The sequence below is a fragment of the Nothoprocta perdicaria genome, unplaced genomic scaffold, assembly GCF_003342845.1.
Source record: "Nothoprocta perdicaria isolate Ctin4 unplaced genomic scaffold, notPer1 scaffold_289, whole genome shotgun sequence".
Classification (NCBI taxonomy): domain Eukaryota; kingdom Metazoa; phylum Chordata; class Aves; order Tinamiformes; family Tinamidae; genus Nothoprocta; species Nothoprocta perdicaria.
Window position 1 is genome coordinate 508320 of NW_020455520.1, and position 25271 is coordinate 533590.

The 25271-nt window shown below is 39.1% G+C and overlaps 2 protein-coding genes across 3 annotated transcripts in view; one reads left to right on the plus strand and one right to left on the minus strand.

Annotated features, from left to right (window-relative positions):
• SAP130 (Sin3A associated protein 130) overlaps positions 1–928 on the minus strand; it is a 20163-nt gene extending 19235 nt beyond the window's left edge. The window contains exon 1 of the mRNA XM_026041599.1: positions 879–928. Within this exon, the coding sequence (XP_025897384.1) occupies positions 879–928 (50 nt within the window). The remainder of the gene's footprint in view (positions 1–878) is intronic.
• An 84-nt stretch (positions 929–1012) lies between these two features.
• UGGT1 (UDP-glucose glycoprotein glucosyltransferase 1) overlaps positions 1013–25271 on the plus strand; it is a 34483-nt gene continuing 10224 nt past the window's right edge. Inside the window, exons 1-29 of one of the 2 annotated variants that reach the window (XM_026041578.1) lie at positions 1013–1122; positions 1557–1695; positions 3221–3303; positions 3516–3646; positions 4571–4683; positions 5847–6021; positions 7165–7261; positions 8254–8332; positions 8567–8667; positions 9384–9483; positions 10066–10126; positions 10480–10571; positions 11212–11362; positions 11656–11775; positions 12557–12642; positions 13110–13245; positions 14173–14304; positions 14978–15142; positions 15302–15422; positions 16039–16137; positions 17718–17741; positions 18260–18354; positions 18994–19200; positions 19797–19928; positions 20772–20902; positions 23105–23200; positions 23591–23693; positions 24053–24132; positions 24824–25013. In XM_026041578.1, the coding sequence (XP_025897363.1) occupies positions 1571–1695; positions 3221–3303; positions 3516–3646; positions 4571–4683; positions 5847–6021; positions 7165–7261; positions 8254–8332; positions 8567–8667; positions 9384–9483; positions 10066–10126; positions 10480–10571; positions 11212–11362; positions 11656–11775; positions 12557–12642; positions 13110–13245; positions 14173–14304; positions 14978–15142; positions 15302–15422; positions 16039–16137; positions 17718–17741; positions 18260–18354; positions 18994–19200; positions 19797–19928; positions 20772–20902; positions 23105–23200; positions 23591–23693; positions 24053–24132; positions 24824–25013 (3225 nt within the window). In that variant the 5' untranslated portion in view covers positions 1013–1122; positions 1557–1570. The remainder of the gene's footprint in view (positions 1123–1556; positions 1696–3220; positions 3304–3515; positions 3647–4570; positions 4684–5846; positions 6022–7164; positions 7262–8253; positions 8333–8566; positions 8668–9383; positions 9484–10065; positions 10127–10479; positions 10572–11211; positions 11363–11655; positions 11776–12556; positions 12643–13109; positions 13246–14172; positions 14305–14977; positions 15143–15301; positions 15423–16038; positions 16138–17717; positions 17742–18259; positions 18355–18993; positions 19201–19796; positions 19929–20771; positions 20903–23104; positions 23201–23590; positions 23694–24052; positions 24133–24823; positions 25014–25271) is intronic. The other variant, XM_026041577.1, reaches the window with a different exon arrangement.

A 25271-nucleotide genomic window follows, 5' to 3' on the forward strand; every position in this document is an offset into this window, starting at 1 on the left:
CGGCGTGCAGGGCCGCCCGCGCTCCTCGGCCGCTCCCGGGCTCTGCCGTTTGCAGAGCCGGGCTCAGGCCCGTGGCGAGCGCCTGGCTCCTGCTCCCGGTGCTAGCTCTGTAGCGGGAATTGGGGTGGCGCAGGCCTAGCGGGAGAGGCCGGTCCCGTCCCTGAGGCGTTCGAAGTGGCGGCCTTGCTCCAGGCACCCCGACCGGGGCTCCGGGCGCCCCACGGTGCCCCGCTTCGCTCCCGCCGCGCACGCGAGCCCGGCGGCTCCGCGCGCCGCTTGGCATCTTCCACAACGCAATATCTGTATTTYTATTGCAAAGGGAAAGATGCAGAGATAAAGAGAGAGAGAAAAACAATGGGGGAATGAGTGCTTGTGCACAGAGCTGGAATAGTTTAATTTCTAAAGTGAATAGTGGAAGTCTCATATCTCTGTTTATGAAGACCTACAGCTACAGATATATAGTGTATACAAAGGCTGTTACAGCTACAGATATATAATGTATACAAAGGCTGTTACAGCTACAGATATATAATGTATACAAAGGTTATTTTTACATAGAAACATGAAGGAAAAGCACAAGTTAGGTCCCTGCAGGACATCAGTTGCGTTATACTTGAGTATCACAAGTAAACCCTTGAGAGGTTTTTTGTTGCAGTTGACTGATTCAGAAAATAAAAAGTGAGGGAGTGGCTGTGCGTGTATTTGGGAGTGCGGTAAATATATCCYGGTCAATGAATAAAGGAGAGTTTTAGTGTTTGAAGAGTGAAACGGAAAGGCAGCGGCAGCATTCGCGTTCAGGAGCGGGGCAGGGAAATCCCCCCAAGCTGCACTGTGGGGACGAGGTCAGAGGAAAGGCAGACAAGCAAGGACAAGGGTACGGTGACGGGTAAAGAAGAAATGTGGGGTTTTCTTTTTCTTTTTGGTCCATTTCTCTCAGTAAGTTGTGTCATTTGAGTCTGCCTTCATTCATCCGCTGGCCTTCGTTTTTCAGCTTCTAGGGTTGGGGGTATTTAGCGCCTCCCAGAAATGCTTGTTTCTTMATTCCCCAGCGAGGAAGCCTGTGCGGAGCTGAGCCGGGAGGGCTGACCAGGAGCCTTGACCTTCCTCCTCCTCCTGACACCGGTGAGTACCTCAGCTCACAGGTCTGTGCAAAGGCAGAGTCCGAAAGCCAATGTCCAAAGCAAATAGGGGGTTGGGCTTCCACCTAATTTGAAATAACGAGCTGTTTGTAACACCCCTTCGTGAGGCAAGTAGTATGTGATGTGAGAGTCCCAGCAGCTAAATGCGTTTATTTGAAAGGACAAATATGTAGGAAACTGAAATCGCTTTAGGTTTGATTACAGCTCAGGAGTATGATCTTAGAATCCTCACTCCTTGTTGTGCACTCATAGTTCCTCCAGGGCTTAAAAATCGAAGATACTGGCATTATCCCATTGATTTACTGCATAAACTAGGCAGCTCAATCTTCAATAGGCCATAATATACGTGGATATTCTGAGATTATTTTTAAAAAGAAACAATATGAGACTAACATTTTTTTCTTCCATCTTTTTTAGTCTTTTTCTATAAAATGGGAATATTTATTGCAATCCTTGCAATCTGGTTCAGCTCTTCACTTGTCAAAGGGGATTCTAAGGCTGTGACAACATCTCTAACTACAAAGTGGTCTTCAACTCCTTTATTACTTGAAACTAGGTACGTGTGCTATTGTTTTCATTCACAAATCAGAATGCCCTTAAAGGATAAAATAATGCATTCTCTCTGTGGCTAAAAGCAGGTATTTTATTGCCTCACAAGGTTTTACATCCTAGCATGGGATACAGAGGTCTATCGTATTCTTGTAGGTTTCCATAATAAGAGATTTCTGACTTCACTGATGGCTGTAAATTTTGATATGCACCTGTTGCTTGCATAGCTTTGGCTCAGTTTGAAGTTTCAGTTTAACTTTGTTCATGTGAGAGGTGTATTGATTACCTTACGTTAAGTTAGTTGTTAAGAGTTTTGCAAGTGAACCTCGGGAAAATGTTTTCTTTGCTGTTAAAGACTTCTTGCTTTGAAGAACAAAAACCAGATGATGTTAAAACTGAGGAAATAAATAGTCACGTTAAAATGCATACAGGCAAAACATCTCAATTTGTACTGCGATTTGCCSATAAAATAACATTCTGAATACAGAGTTTGTGTAAACAGGTATGGGGAAACTGTGCACGATTCTGCACACAAAGTTTGGACTGTTTGTTTTTCATTGCTTGTCAACTTGGTGCTTTAGGATCCCCTGCAATTTCATTTCCCAATATACTGATTCAGGAAYGGGAATTTGGGAATGTCTTTGTAAAATCTGTTGTCTATGTTTGTTTGTTTGTTTTTGTATTATTTAAGGGCTTTGACTTATAGGAAATTCTCCCTACACTATCACAGATCTCACAGAATGTATTTCCAGATTGGGTGATGGGAAAACAATTGAATGTTAGTGGGTTTCCTTCAGTTGGGTGGCAGGCTTTGGTGGTCAGATGACAATGCCAGCGCTAAAATCTTTGATAATGGGGTGTGTGTGTTGAGGAAAAGCTCATAGGCCTGCACGGGAAAGGAAGCGTGCCCGAGGAGCAGGAAGTGACAAATACAATATATTGTATTGTATAATAAAGTGTATTTTCAACACTTGCCTGATATTTAGAGCAAACAATCCTTTAGCATGGCCTGTGATAGGACGTGGTAAAGCGCGTGTTGTTAGTAATGGTTGGAGAATTACTTTATGTATCTATGACTGTGTACATACAGCCATATGCTTAATGTATGGTGATTTACAGCTTTGTGAGGTGAATTTGTGTTTACTTATTTAAAAAAAAAAAAAAAAAGCCAAACTATAGTTACAATGAACTAAAGAAAATGTTCTGTGTTTCTCATAAAATGTAGTTACTGAAGAAATCCCTTTGGGAGAAGAGGTCCCGACACGCACAGGACTGTGTTTGGGTGCTCTTTACTCTGAGAGCTTGCTAAGTGCTTCATGAGCTTCTGTCACGTAGCAGGCGTTTGTCCTGGCCTGCAACTATTATTTCACTTGATATTTTAGCTTTCCTGGACTGCTTAGTCTAGTAACGGTTGGTTTTTGATATGGGAAAGCAGATGGTAGGAGTTAACTTTCTGTAAAGTTCTCTGAAGCATAAAATTTGTAGTTTGGAGACACTTCATAGATCTAGCTATTTCCCCTCTTTTTATTCAGTGAGTTTTTATCAGAAGAAGGTCAAGAAAGATTCTGGAATTTTGTGGAAGCAAGTCAGAATATTAAAGCATCTCAACATGATGGTAAGCTCTTGTAATCTCGGAGCCATGGCTGATAATTGGCATGGTTGAAAAATGCATTCAAGTGTTTGGTCTTGCGTTGTATTAGCAAGACTATTGTAAAGACCATTAGCAAGCATTGTAAAAATCAATGGAGAACTCATTTCACTAGTGTTTGTATTGTGGAGTGCTCCAGGCTTTCGGACAGGATTAACCTCTGTGCCCTGACTTCCCAGGTAGTGATTATGCCTTTTACCATGAGATGCTGAAAATAGCCAGCCGGAACCTGTCGCCTCTGCAGCAGAATTTGCTGAAGTTCTCCTTGTCGTTACGCTCTTACTCTGCAGCAGTTCAAGCTTTTCAACAGGTCAGTGCAGCCCAGTGGAGATCCTCAAATGCTTTGCAAATGTTACCCAGGCCTGAAGGACGAGGAGGCAGCAGTGTCAGAAAAACATGCAGGGTGTCAAAAGTCTTGAGCAGACGGATGTGCTGCAGAGCTGAGCTAATGTGCCTTGCCCCATACGGATTTCAGTGGCTGCCAACAGTTCATCTGTTCAGAGGTGMCTGAAGAATTGCAGTTTTGAAATGTCTGTGTGTCTTTGCTGGCTGTTGCACTAGTCAGTGCTGGAAAATCCCTGCTGCTATTTTACTTCTGAGACTTCCGTTAGTGAAATGGAAACAAGCTTATTTGACCCTTTCTATAAAGAAGGTAAATGCCTCCATTTCATACTGCAGTGAGCTCTCAACTTTGTTTAAAGAGCAACCCGCTTTGATACAGCTGAGACACGGCTTTAAATAAAAGGAACAGCTATAGACAGTTCTTAAAAAAATAAAATAAAAAGCATGGAATATCATATAGTTCAGTGCAAGTTGTCTCATATTATAGTGTTTTTTTTTTTTGAATAATAGTAGAAGTTATCTTTCTTTTTAATTTTGAATCATACTGTCATTTACTGCTTAACAAATACAGAGCTTTCCGATAAGTACTGGAAAAAAAATCACAAAGCCCAGAARTGCCCTTGTCCCCTTTTTAAGTCTGTAGCAGATATTTTGGGGAATAGCAAGAGGCTGGAAAGTAATGTTTATTAATGTTGGCGCTTAATTTTTAATTTTGTATTTTTGCCTTGCACTTAGATTATGTAGTAGATAGGAAAGAAGCATTGGTTTAGAATTTAGGAAATTCAAGCAGGAGATCGATATTACTGTATTGCTGTAGAGTTGTATTAGTGCCAGATTTACTTGTTCCGAGGGAAAACATTCAACCTTCTTTGTTACAACTTCTTTAATTCAGATAGCAGCAGATGAACCCCCCCCGGAGGGCTGCAGCCTCTTCTTCGTGGTGCATGGAGAGAAGACGTGTGAATTTGACTCTCTGGGGAGCCTTTTGCAGACGGCATCAGAAAGGTACCCGCTTTCTGTTGCTGTGTTAGCTCCTCAGAATGAGCCTAGCTACATTTACTGCTCTAGCGAGGTATGAGTAAACTACTAGTTYCTGCATTCTTCAGTTCCAGTTTATACTGCTCTTTTCTTATACGGGAGTCACGGTCTTATGTGTTATTAATCCAAATTAGAATGATATTTTTCTTATCCCTCGCACTCTGATAATCTGTCAGGAAGAGGGAGGCCTTGAAAGTGCACAGAAGCAAAGTGTTAAAAAATAGTGGTAATTATAAGAAACGTGTAAAACCTTTAAGTGAATTAAAGAGAATTAATGGAAAGATTTGGGCTGCATATGAAAATGTAAGTCAACAGAATAGGTATAATTTTATGAATGATTTAAAGCAATAGATAATATTTTTCCTGTGTAATTTTCTCTAAGTTAATGAAGGGAACACATAATATGCAATATACAACATATTTCCATTTCAGATTTCTTCAAAATACATGCTAATCTTTTGAACTTCTTATTGCAAATTTATTAAAGTTAGAATGAGAAAGAAACTTAAAAAGAAACCCTCAGTAATTAGTCTTTTAGTGTTTTTTTCTTTTTTTTWAATAAAGAGCATTAGCTGCCTTAATGAAGCTTTAAATTGTACTGTTTTTTACAAGAGAAATAGCAGAATTTGAGTGTAACTTTCAGTAACAGAAACTGTAAAATATAATTCCTCTTACAAATACTTAAAATYTTAGTTTATTTTTCAAGTAATCTTGGAAGGTTTCTTTTTCCAAACTTAAKGATTTTCTTTCCTCTTTGCACACAGTCTTGTGGCATCAGTAGCTCATGTGCACAGCTCCTGCCTATTCGTCTGAGTCAGTGGGAATATCACTGTATTTTAGAAAAGATTTTTAAATGGAAGTTTCAAACAGCCTTCTCCTTCACTCTGTTTGTAGCTTAAGCCCTGGTTCAAGGCAATACTGAAAGTGAATGTCTGGAATATTTGCTGTTAGCCTTTCTTTCTTTTTATTTATTTATTTGTTTATTAATATTGAGCCTCTGATTTGATAAAAAGCTGACTGAAAATATAGGGCTTGTTAGATTAGAATTACGGCAGGAGGACGTCTGCCGCTCGCCTCGGGAGCGGAGCTGCTGCGAGTGCCGGGTGCTAAYGCTGCCTCTGCACCCGCAGGCCAAGGCCGTTTGTGTTCAGAGGGGACCACAGGCACCCCGCGTCCAGCGCCGACGGCCCCGTGGTCATTCTCTACGCCGAGATCGGCACGCAGGAGTTCTACCGCTCCCACCAGCTGCTCGTTTCAAAGGCCAGGGCAGGGGAAATCGCCTACGTCCTCAGGCACTATGTCGCTGTAAGTGTATTTGTGCTGTGTTACATGAGCGTTTGGCGTAGAGTTTGTAGCCACGGTTTGAAAAGGAAAAGGACTTGAGTTTGATTTCTTTATATTTGTATTTAGGTAACRTGTGATTTCTTTATATKTGTATTTAGGTAATGTGTTGTTGCTTGATCGTTCTTCAGAATTACTCAGTTTATTTTCCTTTAGCACCCAGCCGAGGGTTATAAAGTATTTACAATTCCCTGGTTGTTTAAAAGAGAAGAACATTGGATTTTACAAGTTCAGAGTGAAACTCCACTTAATTTCTACCTAAGAAAATGTTGGTCAATGTGTCTTTGATTATAGAATAGATACCACTTATCTCCCCCTCATATATTCAGMTCTCTCCATAGTTAGACCACTTAAAACTACCTGAATATGAACAGCAAACATCAACCTTAAGGTGCCCCTTTCAAATGAAAGACATTGATTCTGTGGGGGTTCCATCTCCAGTCCTCCCRTAACTTCTCTGTGTTTTCATCTCTCTTCCTCAAATTTCCCATAACCACTGGATTGATGTTTATGTTTTAAATGGTCTGAAAAACTTGTTGTTTAACTTCTTTTCCTGAAAATTGTGTTAATGTTACCGAAACTTGTGAAAGTAGCAGCCAGTAGCCAGGCTTGAGTGAGACAAAGCATCAATAGCTTCACCCCTAGTAACATTTGCTCCTTTGATAAAGGAAGGTTATACATGCATTGCAAACAGTGCTTTCCTTTTTTTTTTTTTTCCAATTTTGGAAAGAGTACTTGCATTCAGAATTAAGTATGTTATACAACAGATTTTGATACAGTGATATCACTGGTATGTACTTTAAAAATCTTCCATCAAGTGACCTTGCGTGTTTCCCCTTAAATCACCGTGTACCTGCCTCCTTGTTTCATTTCTCTCCTTTTTTTTTTTTTTTTTTTTTTTTTTTTTTTTTTTTTTTTTGTTATGGGACATTAATGCAAAATCACTCCCATTATTTCTTTTTCTCACTTATGTGTTACTACTTATGTTTCCAGTATAGGAAATCTCAAGTACCGACTTGAGATTCCTTAACTTTGGGAAATGACAGTTTTTAATTTGCACAGCAAAATTAAGTAACGGTGTTATAATGTTTGCTTTCTTTGTTGCAGAATCCCAGTAAAGAAAAAGTCTACCTCTCTGGGTATGGTGTGGAACTGGCCATTAAGAGTACAGAATATAAGGCCAAGGATGACACCCAGGTGAAAGGTGAATTCTTATTTCAACTACTTTAATGTCAAACTCTTAATTTTGTAAAGGTCATCTTACATTTCTTCTGATACCAATGGATGYTTGCCTGCGTGGCAGGTATTCTTCTTTCTACCAATTTGAAATCATCAAAATCATTGTCATCTCTTTCCTTTTCTGTTGGGATTGTGTCTTTTATGAAGTGTGTTTTTTACCACAGTACTTGACTTTTGTATTTGTAAAGTGCTGGGCACGATAACTCTGGTCTAGACCTTAGCATGGTACTGCTAATGCAATTACCTGCATTGTGTTTTACACAGATTTCTTTGTGTTGATTAAGCTCAGAATTGGAATTTATTTGAATACTGTTTTTTATCACGTATTTAGCAGGTTAAATCAGAGTTATGCTCATGAGTGAAGCTTAGCACCTACCTTAGAGCGTATATAGGKTATAGCACCTACCCTATAAAGCTGGTATGTCCTGAAAGCTTCGAGGCGCTAGTGAATTCCTTTGCAGTGCCCGAATACCTCTGAGATCTCCACTCACCTCTGAGAGCTTCCTTCTAAACAATACAGCTTTGTTTTCTTTCAGCTGCTACAAGGTTTGTCTATGCAGTTCGTTTCCCTTGGGTACGAGTGCAGAAGTGAACCCGAAACTTCTCCTTTCTGGTTGCTGCAGTGGCCCATCTGCTTAAAGTATATGTATTATTTTTAATGCATTTTGGTGAATCATCAGCCCTTGTTGAAGAACACAGTGAGACTGAATATAAGGAAAACAATGGCTTGTCTCTAGCTATATGGTTATTTGACAAAGCTATTTTTTCTCAGTTTGTCAAATAAGTGGATGATGCACATTCTAGGTTATAAAAGAGCAATCTGAGAACTAAAAGAGTTGTATGCAAGTATAAATGTTTTATTAAGATTGTTTCCGGCGGTCTTGTCAATACTAATCCAATCAAGCTTGAGAACTGTCTGAATAATTGGTGATAGTGGTATTCTCTGTGCATTTACAGGTACAGATGTTAACGCTACAGTAATAGATGAAAATGACCCTGTTGATGAAGTGCAAGGATTTCTGTTTGGCAAACTAAGGTAAAGTTCTGATGTAGGTTCTGATGTAAAGTTCTGATGTAGGCTTTGTCTCATCAAAACACTTGACGCAGAGATGCGATCTCTTTCTTCTTATTATTTTATTAAATATCCGAGAGCTTTGTTATCCACGTGTTTTAGCAGCATTCTTTTTCATTTGTTGTTTTTTTTGAATTAGCAGCAGAGTTGCTTCCAGGAACCCACTAAGCTTTCTCTTTTTACCCACACTCCCTTCAGGCAGCTGTACCCTGACTTGAGGGAGGAGCTGAAGGAGCTCAGAAAGCACCTTGTGGAAAGCACCAATGAAATGGCACCTTTGAAAGTGTGGCAGTTACAAGGTAATCTGTTTGCACCGTACTGCAAATCCATATGGGTAAAAATATCTTCCTGAATTCTCTGCAAATGCCATTGCTTGTAGCAGGGTGACATTCATGTGTTTTGTGGGCTTTTTTTTTTTTTTTCACTTCTTAAATTAATCATTTTTCCTCATTTTGGCTACCACCCAGATAGAACTAATTTAATGTTTCTGTTAAACCCAATAAGAGGTATTTTGAGCTACTTTTCAAAGCTTCTGCATGCAACTCCAGCTTGTTTCCCTGGAAAGCACCTGTAGTTCTTGTTACAGGATTGTTGAAAATACTGCTCATCTTCTGGCAAAGGAGTMGATAGAAATGCTGAATATGTTATAGCTGCAGAGAACCTATCTCCAGCAGATGACTGTTTAATTTTCCAGCTTGTAAAACAAGCTACCCAGACCTCCTGTGAAGGGTAGATTCTCCTGTCACTACCGGGAAATAAACAGTGATGGTTTGGGCTCAGAGAAGCAAGCTGTGGGCATTGCACATTAGTTCAGCTTGGAAATTACTAATTGAGAGGGATCTTATAAAAGTTTTAAATTTGGAAGAAGACCAAAAGTACCTAAAGGAGCAGATGAGCAGAAATGCTGAAAGCTGAAGTTGTTATGACTGAAGTGTGCTGTCAGTGCTTTTATTCTCAGTGCAGTGCACTGGGTTGTTTTCAGTTCAGCTCTTGACTTGTGCTGTTTCATTTCTAGATTTAAGTTTTCAGACTGCTGCCCGCATTTTGGCTGCTCCCCCTGTAGATGCTCTGATGGTCATGAAAGATCTCAGTCAGAACTTCCCTACAAAAGCCAGGTAACTTCAATGATGAGTGCTGGGAAGCCTTAGTAAATTGTCTTTGTGTTTTTCTGCTTGTTTTCCTCAGCGGAATACTTGGCAAGCAGCATGGTTAATATCTGAGCTTCCATTTGGCTGGAGGCAACACTGCAGAGCACATGCACAGAAGAGATCTTCAGCTAATGATTACAACGGGGAGCTTGCGCAGTTTTTCTTCAGTATTGACCAGTAGAATATTCAACAAAATTACCTATGAAATCTTCCTCTTCTCTGCTCCCTCTTTGATCTCTACTTTAGTTTATGTTGCCATCAGGTCAATTTTATTATGGCTTAATGTAAAACTAGACACTGGGCATCAAAAGCTTCTTTCCTGAGGCAGCTGGCATGGAGTTAACATTTTTATTTTCTTTTGAAGCATGCTAGGCAGCTTTCTAAAGAAACAGCAATGAAATAGCTACTTTCTAATGGGGCTGCAACACACAAGTCCTTCTGATTGCAGCTACTGATACTAGGAGATTAAATATATTTATAGATAGCAAAAGTGGGATACTTTGGCAAAATGAAGTGAAAATTGACAGCATGTTGTTTTTATTCCTGTAGAGCAATAACAAAAACGGTTGTTTCCTCGGAACTCAGGACAGAAATTGAAGAGAACCAAAAGGTAACACTTCCAGAAAGTTATGTAGCACATTCACACATTTAATATAATCCGATACTTTGAAAATGTTTCTGTGAAAAAGTTTACACTTTGCTTAAAGCCGAGCCACTGTTTCAATGTTGCATCTTTGAAGAACATATAAATTCTTCTTCCTGCTTATAGGTTGATTTCCTGTTCTAGGTACTTTACCAGTTACCTTATTATTCCTCTTTTTTCCTTTTCCCATCCTCATCACAGTATTAGGGTCTTTTTATATATGCAAATACTGTTTTCTTTTCCGTCAGTGTTAGTTATACCTCTTAAAATTATACTGTTTGTAGCACTCCAATAATAACTTTTTTTTTTTTTTTCTCCAGTATTTCAAAGGAACATTGGGATTACAGCCAGGTGACTCTGCCCTGTTCATCAACGGACTACATATTGATTTAGACACTCAGGACATATTTAGGTAGGGATGTCTTCTTTTCCACATCCATTGTGTCTTGTTTAGAATCTTGCATCATTGTGCGTGAAGGCTGAGGTCATTTAGACAGATTTGAGCCTTCTTTGAAAAACAGTATTTAAACTAGCTGTAAATGTTTAATCGAAAAGTATAGGGGAAAAAAATAATGTTTATTTTTCTTACCAAAGCTGATATGAAAGCCAAAATACTCTAAAATACCAGAAGGGAACCTCACCYTACTACTGTTCTTTTGACCTGTTCTGTGAACAAGCAAGACTTTGTTCTCCAGGACTGTCAGGGTACAAGTTTGTTTTYAGGACAGTAGAATATTCAGTTCCTAAAGGCTAAATCTCTGTAAATTTTTCATATGAAAACTTGATCATTGTCAAGATCTGTTTCAGTATTGTAGAACTGAAATTACAACTTTGTATCACAGTTATGTTGACATAATGCACTTTTCTCTCACAATAATAAATAAGTTTATTTAAATTACCTCCGATTCCTTGTGACAGAAACAGGTGAGAGGTAAGAAATAATGCACAGACCTTCAGACTTCTGTTTATACTTTCCATCTGTTAAACTTCAGGCAATAGCAAATTAGTTGCTGTATTTTTAAAATTCAAAAACCAATTTCTTTTCCTTGCAGCTTGATTGATGTGTTACGCAATGAAGCCCGTGTTATGGAGGGCCTGCACAGCCTCGGAATTGAGGGTCTTTCCTTGCACAATGTTCTGAAGTTAAACATCCAGCCAGCAGATTCAGACTACGCTGTGGACATCAGAAGCCCTGCTATTTCAGTGCGTATGGTTTATATACGAAATGCTTCATTTATTTTTGAGCAACAGGTTCTTAAGCTGTCAGGGGAACTTTTATTTTTCACCGCACAATCAAATATGAAACTGCAGAGAAGAAAAAGGAGCAGCAGTTGGGAAAACAAGTGCTGTGTTCTAAATGCAATTAACTCTTCGGACAGTTTAACTTTTTGTTCATATAGGGCTCAATATAGTGCCTGATTTTAAAATGTTTTAGTATTTGAAACTTGGGCAGGAAGACTCGGTCATTTAAGTGGCTTTATTTTATTTCTCTTTAGTGGATCAACAATCTTGAGCTTGACAGCCGGTACAATTCCTGGCCTTCCAGTGTGCAAGAACTTCTGCGTCCCACGTTTCCAGGAGTGATCAGACAAATCAGGAAAAACTTCCATAATTTTGTAAGTGATGTGTTCTGATYAGAAATGAAATGCTTTTTTTTTCTTAACAGCAATGGCATGAGCTTTTGACACTTGCAKACGTATATGTTGCATTCTGTATCACTTAAAGATGGAGTTAAGATGCTTTTCTAAGAAGATTAAGTTCTAACTATATTGCCAACTTATGACTGAGATTCAGAGATTACTGAATGTAGTTCTCTGGCCTCTATTGCAGTAGCCACGTGAAGGCCACCATATCCTTCTACGATGATCATGCTTTTAACACTGAAATTATTTAATATAAAAGCAATATTTYATCTGAATAATGGGCCATAACTTCATTTTAAAGGACCCACTTCTGTCTGGGTTTTGCTCTTGAGCACAAACCTCGCTGTGAGAATGCCCTGCAGGATCGGCCCTCCAGAAGGGCTAGGCAGAGCAATGTGGTTTTCAGGCGCTCTGGCAAGGGGGGTGTGAAGCTCTCCATGGGGAACATTTTGATATGCTCAGAGACAGACACCTAAAATCTAGGGCATACTGAGGTCAAGGTAAAGGCATGAAAAGAACATAGCCTGTTCTGGGTAAAGAAGCTGTTTAGACAGAGCAGCTTTGATAATGACTTCGGACATAAAGAGTTTAGGAAAAACTTAGTGGGTCTCATGTCCCTGTCAGTGAATAAAATGGGATCATTAGTAAATCTATGTTATGAGTATGAGTATGAATATGAATGRTCTATCTCTATTTAAAAGCCAATGTATTGACTTACGGGAACAGAAACCTTTCATTTGCAATTTATGTGCAGGTGCTGATAGTAGATCCTGTTCATGAGACTACAGCAGAATTGTTTAATGTGGCAGAGATGTTCCTCAGTAACCACATCCCACTGAGGTAATACTATGTTTGGGGGTTTTGTTTTGACTTTTCTTGGTAAGTTTCATTTTTGTGACCTTTGCAGTTTTTAAATACTTGCTATTAGGACACTACAGAAATTTTAGGTATTTTGTATTGCTGATAGGAAAGGGCATTTTGTAAATGTCCTTTAAAATGTTTTGAGTAAAGCTTTTGCTAGTGGCAAAACAGATTTAAAAAAAAAATTGGTCTTTTCAACAGCCCAAAAGTTACTTAAATGTGAGCACAGTGGATGAAAGAAGTTATGAAAGGCAAAATTCTGACAGATTMCCTGCCAGAGATTGTACGTCGTAATTCTGATACCTTAACACTGTTCAAAATCTTATCAATGTATTAAAAAAGAAAAGAAACCTTTGCTTGAGAGAAAGATCGTGGCTGACTTGTGTGGAGAGTAGAGTACCTGTTGGCATAATAGGTTCATGATCTGGGGGTTTGTTTGATTGCAGGATAGGACTAGTCTTTGTGCTTAATGACTCAGATGATGTGGATGGACTTCAGGATGCTGGTGTTGCCCTTCTTAGGGCGTACAATTATGTGGCACAAGAAATGGATAATAATTATGCTTTCCAGGCAGTTATGTCTGTAAGTATTCATTTAAAAGCAAATATAGTTTTCTTATTTGTTGTAAATGATAGATTGTTCATGTAGGTAATGGGAAAAAGTATTTTTCTRCTTTGACTTTAATGGTATTCAGGGTACTTCAGAATTTTAACAGGTGATACCAKATTTAAATGCAACATTTGTACTTTTGTAAGTTTTTTGATCCGACCTGTTTCWTTGTTCTGCTAATACGACTTCTAAACTATTCTGTCCCTTTAGTAGTTAGTTGAAGAAAGTTATAGTGAACAGTTGTTGCCACCTAGTCTTGCAACATAAAAGGRTAGAAAAGGTACTAGTAAATTCATTTTCACTTGTACTTCATTTGTAGTTTGACATAGTTGCATAAATCTTTAGGATGGGCATACTGTAACATTACATTTCTGGTTATTTGAAGAACATTTTTTCATTATATTATTGACATTTTATATAGATACATATATATAGTTGTAATTCAGAAGTAAATCTCGTGCTTTCAAGGGAGAAACAAAATTAGTGAGATGCTTTAGAGATAGGGTATGTTGTATTGTTCATAAGCATGTGCCTTGCTTTGCAAGGAGGAGGTGACACTTCTGATGTGCTTGAGGGTTTGTTTTTTTCTCATCTGAGCACTACTTCTCTTGCCCAAATAACTTTTGTAATTAAAGATACACGTTGTTATTTCAAGAAATCCTTAACACTTACSCACTTTCAATCTGACTGGAATAACTATGAGGTAAAGCAAGGTAGGTTTCAGAACTACAAGCACTTAGTAACTTTTAGCTATGTATTTGCAAGCTGTTAATAAATAGGAATTGTTTTGAATATCCGTCTGTCAAAACCTTGTCTACAGGTGATATGTTAACTTACCTTTGTTAAGGAGAGGTGGTTTTCAGTTCCAGCTGCAAACAAGTATTTGTGTCCCCTTCCCAGATATACAACAAAGTGAAAACAGGAGATCGGCTGAGAGTGGAGCATGTGGTCAGTGTTCTGGAGCAACAGTATCCGTATGTGGAAGTGAACAGCATTCTGGGAATTGATTCTGCCTATGATCAAAACAGAAAGGTAAGAAAAAAGGTGAAATGTGTGTGAAAACATTTTTTACTTTAAAAAGTTTTTTTTTACTTTTCCATCAATACCATTTTGCAAAAACTCTATACAGTTTCTTGCTCCAATTCTCTTATTTAGTAAACAAGTATCTAATTTGTTGTCATACTGAGATGAATTTTAATAGTATTTTAATACTTATGTTTAGTATAAAGCTTATATACACATATATGCATTGACACAGACACACATAATATAGACACACACATGTATATTTTATATAACAAGAACTGATTGCTGTTCTGTTCACTGATGAGAAGAAGCAGAGCAAATCACTTTCCCCCATCTTATGTTACAAATGCTAATGGYTCCATAATTGGTTTCATACCATGCCTTTTTTTTTTTTTAACTGCGAGTTTAGTGTTTAGTGGACTATTTTGCTAGTGTGATGCCTAGCTATATGCACTTCTTTAATATAACTAACTCTTTGTTTTTTGAAACTGAAAGAGAAGGACATTGTAAGATACAGAAAGTGTATGATTGTGTAAAATTTGTATCCAGTATGTGTTACATAGAACCTGAAAAGACATCTTGGTGTGATAAAAATGGACTTTGGTGGCTATAATAGAAAGGTGAACCCTTGTTGTAGTAAGGGGCTGACGTGGTAAAGTTCCTCCTTTCACTGTATTAGGCAGCAAGAAGTTACTATGAGCAGACAGGTGTCGGTCCTCTCCCTGTTGTGCTGTTCAATGGGATGCCTTTCCAAAGAGATCAGCTGGATCCTGATGACCTAGAAACGGTGACAATGCACAAAATCCTGGAAACCACAAGCATCTTCCAGCGAGCCGTGTACTTGGTAGGTACGGGGTTCAACTGTCACCTCAGAGAGAACTCTGACTTTTAACTAGTTACATAAGTTGTCATGTGTATAACATTCAGGGACTTTCAGGTCAATTTTAAGGTAAACATACATGTGACATAATCAGAATTGCTTTTTCTTTCTTCTTTCCTTCAGGGTGAATTATCTAATGATCAAGATGTAGTTGAATACATCATGAACCAACCTAATGTTGTTCCCAGAATCAATTCAAGGATCCTAATGTCTGATAGAGAGTACTTGGATTTGACAGCAATGAGTAAGGGATGCTTTTAGCTGTGTTACACCTGAACACCTGTGTGTTACACCTGAAGTATCTGTTTGTACCCCAAGGGACTTCTTCAGGGGAATTTGACTCATGAAATTGAGGGAACAGTGACACTAAAAAAGCCATGAGTAGTAAAGCAGCAGCTTGTTCCTTATTTCTGACCTTTCAAGCAGAAGTAGACAGTYATCTTTGGAATCACTGAGGATTTGTTGTGCCATATATTTTAGAAAAACTTATTAGAAATGTTAAGTAATAACATCCAATGCAGAGGCTCTGCAGAATAACAGCAGGACTGCAGATGCACTTGGGTAATGATGTGTAATGACCTTTCCTGAGTTGGTTGAAGCATAGTAATAGAGCAGACTTTTGAATGTGTATTTACAAAATTAACTCGCCAGACTCAAATAACTGACCTCTCCATTATGAGAATGCCATATAGCTAATTTTGTATGTTAGCATAACTTATGGAGCAACAAGTTCCTCAACATATTAGCTATTAATAATAATGTGACTTGATATTCTGATAGTACTGCCGATTTTCTTTCATTTCGCAAGTAAATAGTTTGCTTTGGCATCTAATACTTTCTCTCTCATCCTGTCTCTCTAGATAACTTTTACGTGGATGACTATGCTAGATTCACTACATTGGAATCCAAAGACAAGACAGCTGCTGTGGCGAACAGCATGACCTACTTAACAAAGAAAGGTAACATCTGTGGTAGATTGTGAGCCCAGATGTATTTTTTATGTGTGTTTCAGAGCTTGCATGCAATACTAAGTGCACTTAAACCATGAACCTTGTTCAGATCTGTGGACAATGGTGCCATTCAGGTATTAAAAATAGACTTTTGTAGGGCTTAGCATCTACATGAACAAGAATATTCTCCTCATTAAAAACGTGTAACCTTCTGTGAGTAGTGAAGTCCCACCCAAACCTATGCCACATTGCCTAAGGCTACCAAAACGCAGCAGTGCAAACTCTGATCCTGCAGGTACAGGGATTCCAACCCTTTGCCTCATAATTCAAAGTTACTAAAGGTTATTTGCAGTCAGAAGAAACTTAATGTGTTTTATGTAAGACAACTGCTAGTCAGGTCTGTGCTGTTCTTACCACTCCTATGCATGTACTGCTTTGTCAATGACAGTACTGTTTTCTTAGTTTATATACAAAGTCCCCTTAACTATTAAAACTCAGCTGTGCTGCTCACTCTAGGAAATGCACAGACATAATTTGTATAGAGTTTATGTTGAATCAGTCCTTGTCTATACCCATTTCAAGTAAGAARCGAAAATAACGTGCTGGTTTTTGAACCGGTTTCCCTTGTTTCTGGCTCGGTGTTCTTTGCCAGGCTTTTGCAAGTTTCCCCCTATATTATCTCAAGGCACTGCCACCTGCATGCACTGCCTTAAATGTTCCCATTGCTGTGTCTGGTATTTACCCTTGCTCTGTCTTGTATTTACCCTTGCTTTATATTCAGTCACTTAAATTGAAGCATGTGTCTTGCTTTCCCCTGTGTAGACTGTTAATTAAACCCACATTTCCATATGCTCATTTGAAAGTGCTGCTTCTTCTGAAGTATTGAACCTGGAGAGGTAGAGCAGCTGCCACTCCCATGAAAATTCAATAGGAATTTGTTTATTTGCATATAGGCATTTGTTAACCTTCTGGAGGATGTAATCACACGATCAGAATGTGAATTTGGCTAATTTGATTAGCTTAATTTACTCTGCTTCCTGATCTCTGCTGATTTCATCTTGTCAGTCAACCATTTCCCTTTGTGGAGAGGCACTAGTTTGCAATCCCAGGGCTTGCCAGTTCTGGGCTCGTTGTCCCTTCTGTGACTTAAGATACTGAGTAGCTGGTATCTGATTACAGTAATGTTGAAGCATATTTATCTTCTCAAATAACAGGAAAGGTAAATGTGGTGTTGACTCAGCAGCATTACTGAGCTAGTGCTGGCCTGCTGGGGTTTGAACAGGGACACGGCAAAAACTGTCAGCATCCAAGCCAGTGGCATGGCAGATTTTGATGCCTTCATGGTATAGTATGAAACTGGCGACATGTAGTTAATGCTGACATATGCAAATATAGCATCAATCTATTTTTAAAAAGTATCAAAGCTAATTCTAATAAAGTAACACAGACTTACTGCCTGTTGAAACTGATTTTCAGTGATTCAGTTATGCTAGTGCAGTGTTGTCCACCTTTTTGATAAACTTTGGGATTACTAAAAAAATTTAATGTCTCTTTCCTTTCCCTTTCTTTCCTTTCTGCTTTTTGACCAGGAATGTCTTCCAAGGAAATCTATGGTAACTTACACTTTAGCATTTCTTACATTACTGTTCTGGAAATTTTCCAATTCCTTTATAAGTTTGGCTTTAGAACCAGCAGGAAATAAGAAAGCTTTTTAAATGCATGTTTGCTTCCGCACTTTTTCTCTGTACAAAACTGATTTTGGGAGCTAACAGCATCAACATGGAGAAAAATGTTTGTACCCTAGCAGGAACCTATAATTAACTTAAAAGTTCCTTTATACTTTCTAAATTGAATAGGTAGCAAAACAGCAAAGCAGTTTAGAAACAAAAATGCATGCTGTACTCTATGGGTTTTCTGTGTGAAAAGGGAAATCAAACCTAATAGAATTCTACTATTTTTGTCCTACCAGGCTTCATAGCTGAGTTGCATCTCCATCTTTTCTATGTCATCATTCCACTTTATTTCCCCCCCAAATCTGTGCATGCTCATACTTATTTTCATCCAAATGAGGAGAAACTGAAGCTCTCCTTCCCTCTACCTCAAATATCTTTTTTTTTTTTTCCTCCTACAGACAGTTCTTTCGTTAGACCTGTTACTTTTTGGATTGTTGGTGATTTCGATAAACCTTCAGGGAGGCAATTGTTGTATGATGCAATTAAGCATCAGGTAGGTGATGCTTGCAAAGTGTACCAGTGTTAATGAAGCAATGGGGAAAGGCTTGAGAAACATAGGATTATGCTTGTTCCTGTCTTATGATGCAAGAGAGATTAGTTTTCCTTGCAGCATTCTATTTTTCCAGCTTTACATTGTCTGTAGGGGCTGGAACATCCCTGACCTGCTTGGACAGAATCCCCTCTCAGCCCTCCACTAATGCAGTAAAGAAAGATGCTCTTTAGTCCCCATTTCTCATCTGGTTTGGAGATGAACATGAGCACTGCTCTCTGATTTGTCTCTTGTTGCAGAAATTGAATTGTAAGCAGAAATATTTTATCCTACAACGTTGGTTTGCCAGATCTCTGAGTGATGGTCATGGTCTTTTGTTTATTATGTGACAAACAAACACAGTGCTATCTAAAAGATTCCTGTTACAGTGGTGCCCATATGTAGACTAAATATTTTGAGTTAAATTAGTATTTTGTCCTTTTAATTTGTGCTGTCACTTACCCAACAGGAATCTGGTTTTCATGCTAAGAAATACAAAGCTTTTGCGATAGATCTTATTGAAATGTATTATTCTTCTTGTATAAAACATACCTGTATAAAACATACCTGAAACTTTTCTAATCCGTGTGTGTCTAAACATAGAAATCCAGCAATAATGTCCGAATCAGCATGATTAATAACCCCAGCGAAGATCCAAACAGCAAGAATATGCTCTTTGCAAAGGCCATTTGGGCAGCTCTGCAGACTCAAACTTCAAATAATGCCAAGAACTTCATCACCAAACTGGCAAAGGAAGAAAACGCAGCGGCAATTGAGGCAGGAGCTGACGTCTTAGACTTTGCAGTTGGGGTAAGCATGTTTCTGGTGCCTGCGAGGGTGGCTCTTCTAATGTGAGCTTTTGCTGCTGCTTCGAATGAGCATCTTAGTATAGCTTGTTCCCACGGAAAAGTACTACGGAAAGTAGCAGTGCAGTAACACTRTTTTATTTTGTTTGCTTTTTTTTTCTCTGAGAGGTTAAGTTTAATGAACTACAACAATAAATGTAAATCCTCTTTCACATCAAAGCTACACAACTTTAAAGAATCAAAAGGAATGCAGGTTCAGAGGTCTGTTAAAATGAGTCTTTTTTTTCCCTTGGGTATGAAGAAAAAAGTTCAAGCTCATGATCTATTTAAGAATAAAAMTAAAAATACATGTCTCAAATGAGGCTTAAAAATTATCTGTGAAGATTTAATGCAGAAGAACGAAGTATTGCCCCTTGCATCAGAAGTTGTGCTAATGTTTCAGAGTGACAGGCAGGAGCTAGTTAACACCACAAAGAACAGGGCCTTGAGGAGAAATTTTAGCAAGCTGTAGAGATGTTTTTGTAAGTAAACAAGGAAACACTTTAAAGAAGAGATCATGGATGTAATTTTCTTCCTCTTTCATGTCAATTTTTCTTTCAGGGTATGGATATCAATATATTCAAAGAAGCCTATGAATCTCCCAAGGTGGATTTTATTCTGTCCCATGCTGTCTACTGCAGAGAGGTTCTGAAGCTGAAGAAGGGGCAGAGGGCTGTCATCAGCAACGGAAGGGTGAGATCAGTCAGCAGGTGGTAACGTTATTCAGGGTGCTGCAAAGAAGCAGACCTAGAGCAGCAGAGCCTCAGAAATCTGATAGTCTCTCATAGTCTCTGCCTTCTTTAGATCACCAGATTGCACCTAGTCTGATTTAGTCAGACCTCTAGTGATCTGCCCCTTATACTGCATCCAGCTGAAGTTTTGTGCAAGTTCAGGCGTCTGAGTAGCAGAAGTTTCAGTCATGCTGGCACAGAATGGAGTCCAGGACCGAAAAGGGATGATTGTCCTGCTTCCATTCACTGGGCAAAGTGCTCCTGGATCTGGCCCCTGATTAAAGGATGTTGGTGACTTGATCTCTCCCACAAACTCCTTCTACAAGAGCCACTTAAACAAGCATATCTATTGTTAACATTATTTCCCTGCAAATAGAGAAACCCYGCTGTGTAGAGCATTTAGTTTTCTTTTATCAGCTGTTTAAATGCAAGTTCCAGTGACTCCGGTATGCTTTATTGGGTTAAATGTCTCAGGTGATAACTTGCACTATTATATTCCCATTATCAACATAACAGAAGAAAATCTCTAGGCAGCTTTTAGGCTTCTGAGGACTAGAGGAGTAAGTTTTGCCACGGCTTTGCTTCGCTACTGGAATTAGCCTGGTATTCTGCTGCCCCTTCAGGTTGTAATGCTGCAGGTATAATTTCATGTCCCATATTTTGGCAAATCAGTGTGATTACTGAAAAGCACAGGTCTACATTATGTTGTACTGTTGGCTTTAGGTAGCTGGAATTATGTATTGGACTTGGTTGCTTGTTTCAGGGTAGCCTTTACATAGGAATTCTGCTCTCATTTTCTTTGTAGATTATTGGTCCATTAGAAGATGGTGAGATGTTTAACCAGGATGATTTCCACCTGCTTGAGAATATCATACTGAAGACATCAGGACAGAAAATCAAATCCCAGATTCAGCAGCTGGGATTTGAGGAAGATGTGTAAGTAACCTTGGAGAGACTAACRGAAGTGGTGGTACTTTTATAACATAACCTCCTGCAGCCTGAAGGAACCTCAGCTTGCATCAAGTACACGTTGCTGAAGTGCTATAAGAAAACACGCACATATTCATTATGGTCACATTGCAGCTGTTCAGAGGAGCAAGTGAGAGAGGAAAAAGTAGCAAGTTATCTATATTGGGTTTAATGTTCTTCAGTTGGCTTTCCGTAGTTCACAGTATCCCATAGTACTGAGAGGTATTGACCTCGGCAGGAGGGGAGTACTGGAGCACAGCACCACAGTAGGGCCTGACAGTTCATCGTTCCTGACTTGGAGCCCTCCGAGATAGGCCCTGGATCACACAACATGGGCTGCCAGCAACCTGRTCTCTTGGGTATTGCGGAGGGCTTTGGGAAGTGGCTTCTTGGATGAAATTGAAACAAGCTAGAGTGAGCAACAGTATGAAAAGAAGACTAAGAGCAGTTGCATGTTCTGTCAGGGCTTTCCAGATTCCCTGCTGTGTTGCACTACATGGAGTTTCATTCCAGATTTAATTGACTGTGGCTGGGGGCAGCATCACCAGCAGAGAGGCTGTCTACGTGCAGTGGCGAGCTGCTGCTGGCTGCTGAGGGCTGTGTAACAAAGTGGTATAAATTGCTCCGTGTTATTACACTTGCTCTTTGAAAAGCTTTCTGCATGAGATTGCCTCTCTGCTTCTCTAAATGGAACACAAGCCTGACTTCTTATTAATATTAAAGCCTTCAGGCATGTGGAGGGTTTTCCCCTAGCTAAATCTTAAGTGACAGACTGGTTTAAACCACTTGCCTCCTAAATGTCTTAGTTTTATAATTTATGTTTAGAATTATCACAATATTTTAAAAGAGAAAGGAAGAAAATAGAGATGAGACCTGAAGAGAAGGCTTCCCAAATTAGTCTGCAGTTCAGCTAACTACTCCTGTCCTACCAGTATCAAAAACATATATATATTTTTTAGTAATATATTTCAGTGTCAATATTACAGAAGCCTGGAAATGACTTTTATCTTGTTTTAAAGAAAAGTAAAAGGAAAAGAAGTAGAGATGAGATAATGATAATCTTCRTTCCAAGTAGTTCTTGCAAAAAGAATGGAAGGTGCCTTTTCAAAGGAAAACCATCTTCAGGTTCAAAAGAACATATACTACCATCTGTCAATGGTAGCATTTTGATCTGTCAACTAATATTTATAGAGTCTGTGTGGGAGTGTATTTGAGCTCGTAGATAAGAAGACAGTTTCGTATTTACCTTTTGCAACGGTCATTTTTCTGGGATGCTGCTGTTAAGGTCTGACAAGTTATGCTTTGGCAAGCTCAGGTAGGTTAAACTGAGGGCTTCTGTACAGAAATCTCATGTGCATCTGAGCGCTGCAAGGACAGGTTAACAGCAGGCCACAGCCTTTTGCATCCATTGCTGTACTGGGAAYCAAAAAGGAAAGAAAGAAAGAAAAGTTAGAGGCTTTTCTGATCGCAGGGCGGAGGAGGCCATTGCCTGAACAGGCACAGAGCAAAGTTCAGAGTTTTTCAATAACGCTGCCAAGGTTTTCCGAAAGCTTGTGAATGGAATTGCTGCATTAGAAAACATTGGAGATCTTGGCAGCCTTCGCCAGGCTGCTGTTTCTGTTAGAAACAATTTAAACAGCTGTCGCTATAAATCTATGTGACTGAGTTAATTAAGGAAAAGTTGAGAGACCCTTAAGTACAATATTGCTTCTTGGCAAAGCTATGATGTACAAATCAATTTCTCTTGAGCTTTCATGAGGTGTTATGTTTTCAAAATTAAATGTGATGATCTTGAAATGCTAGACAGAACATTTCTGGAAATAATAAAAAGGAAGAACTCAGCAGTGAATCTGTTCCTCATAAGACCGCTCCCCCTCAAAATTCTCTGACATGCAGGGTTGCTTTCCATGTCGTAGAGTTGCAGTATAAAATGGGTTTGCATTCTGCAACACAGGTCATCTATTCTTATGTTGCTGTTTTTCAAACCTRTTCGTTATGAGTAGATGCAAATGGGAAAATAATCCTATAGGGAGAGGTAGTAACAGTTTGGGTGTCCAGCTGCAGACTGTCTTCTCCCTGCTGCCTTGCCCCTCCATCCCACTAAATTGCAGGATTGCAGTAAACCTCTGCATGTTTGGAGTACTCGTAAACATTGGTTTTTTTCCCCAGTGCAAGTGACTTGGTGATGAAAGTGGATGCCCTTCTGTCTGCTCAACCCAAAGGAGAGGCAAGGATTGAATATCACTTTTTTGAAGAACGATACAGGTATAGGAATGCTGGCATTTGCCAAACAACATGATTTTTCTTATTATCATTATTTTATATGTTCCTCGAGCTGAAAATYATGTTTTAATTTCAAGTACCAATAGAGAAGTCTTTAACTGTTTTTAGGACMCAACAAGACTTCAGAGAGATATATAGATAAATAGCTATAGATTGCTTTCTCTCTCTCAATCAACATTAACATACAGTTATATTCATATAAATAACATGATGAATATTACAGAAATATATACAGATCAGTATCAATGTGCAGGAAGATATGGATAGTTTAAAGAAGGCATCCAATTAATAATTTGACTTGAGATAGCTAGTGCTTTTTTCTGTGTTTGTTCTTAAATTACGTCCTTCAAAACGGTGTCGTCTTCCGTTCAGCGCAGTGAAAGTGAGGCCAAACGAGGGGCAGACCTACTTCGACGTGGTGGCTGTGGCCGACCCTGTGACCAGAGAAGCTCAGAGGCTCGCCCCGTTACTTCTGGTACGCACAGATTTGCGGTGCACGTTATGGCACGTGCAGAAAGTTCTCTGTCCCGTAATTCTGGAATGTTTTATTCCTCCTTGACTGTGTGCTGACTAAGGACCTCCTAATAGTGCAGCTGAAATGCACAGTACATTTCTTAATGTAAAGTGTAACTGGTTATTCCATTAGCTATAATGACCACACAAACATTTTCGTGATACCTTTTCATTTCACCATTGACAGTTAACTTTGCAAGTAATGAGGAGGGGGAGGTTTAGAACAAGCATGTCACATGTCTGCTTGASATCCTGTCTAGAAAAGCAGTGGTCTCCTTCCTGGTAAACATTTTAAGGAATGGCTCTTTCTCATTACTTCAGGTTTTGAACCAGTTGATAAATATGAACCTAAGAGTGTTTATGAACTGCCAGTCCAAACTTTCCGACATGCCTCTCAAAAGGTAAGAAATGCCTTCCCAGGGGCAGAAAACACACTAGAAAACAGCAGGATGGGAGCAGAAGGTACTTGGAGGCCTCGTCACAAGTCTGGCTGTTGCATGTGTGAGAAAAGGGCTTCTGCTGGCCCACAGCTCTGCCATTTTGTGTATTAATCCCCCCTCCCAGCAACAGTAAAAGAGAAACCTGCTGGAATGTGCAAGCAACAGACACRACCAGACCTATAGAAAGTCTGGATAAATGCTTTCAGTTAATTAATCGTTAGTAGCAAAATATATAATAAGTCTGTGAACTTATGAATTTTGTGAAGAAATCCAACTGGTGTATTAGTTGAATGTTCGAGCCAGGGCTGAGTTGGGTGGATGGGTTGGGTGCTTGTTTTTTTTTTCCCCTCATATATGCAATTAAGATTAAATAACTTATTAATTTTAATGATTGATTATGATTGATTCTCACACTGGCTATCTGGTAAACTGATTTTAAAAAAAAAAAAAAAAAAAAAAGTGACTTGACCTGATCAAAAGATGTTGCTTTGGACAGTGCCTCCTGCATGCAACGGGGGATAAAAATTCCATTTTGATTGCTTGGAGACATTGAAACTCTCTGGGAAAGCAGATACTCTTAGGAGGTTCAGAGAAAGTGATATACTTGAAAAAAATGATAGAAATAGATTTTTTTTTTTTTCTGAAATTTCAGCTTCTATCGTTATGTTCTGGAGCCAGAGATTTCTTTCACAGCAGAAAACAACTTTGCTTCTGGACCAATTGCCAAGTTTTTGGATATGCCCCAGACCCCGCTGTTCACTTTGAACCTAAATACTCCTGAGAGCTGGATGGTGGAGTCCGTCAGAACCCCCTATGACCTCGATAACATTTACTTGGAGGAGGTAACACAAACCACCATGTTCCTATTGATGTATTTGAATGTTCTTTTTCCCCCCACCCAGGGATTATTTTTGTAATGAAAAGGAATTGCAGAATTTTGAAATGCTAGCGTACATAGAGCAGTGGATGTTAGTGCTTTCTCCTAAATGCAGATACCCTAAACGTGTCCCAGGAGAGGCAGAGGGAAACGTGAGCTCCCTGACAATAAGGTTGCCGTCCTCCTCTGACCACAGGCTGGAAATACAGCGTAGGGGATGAAA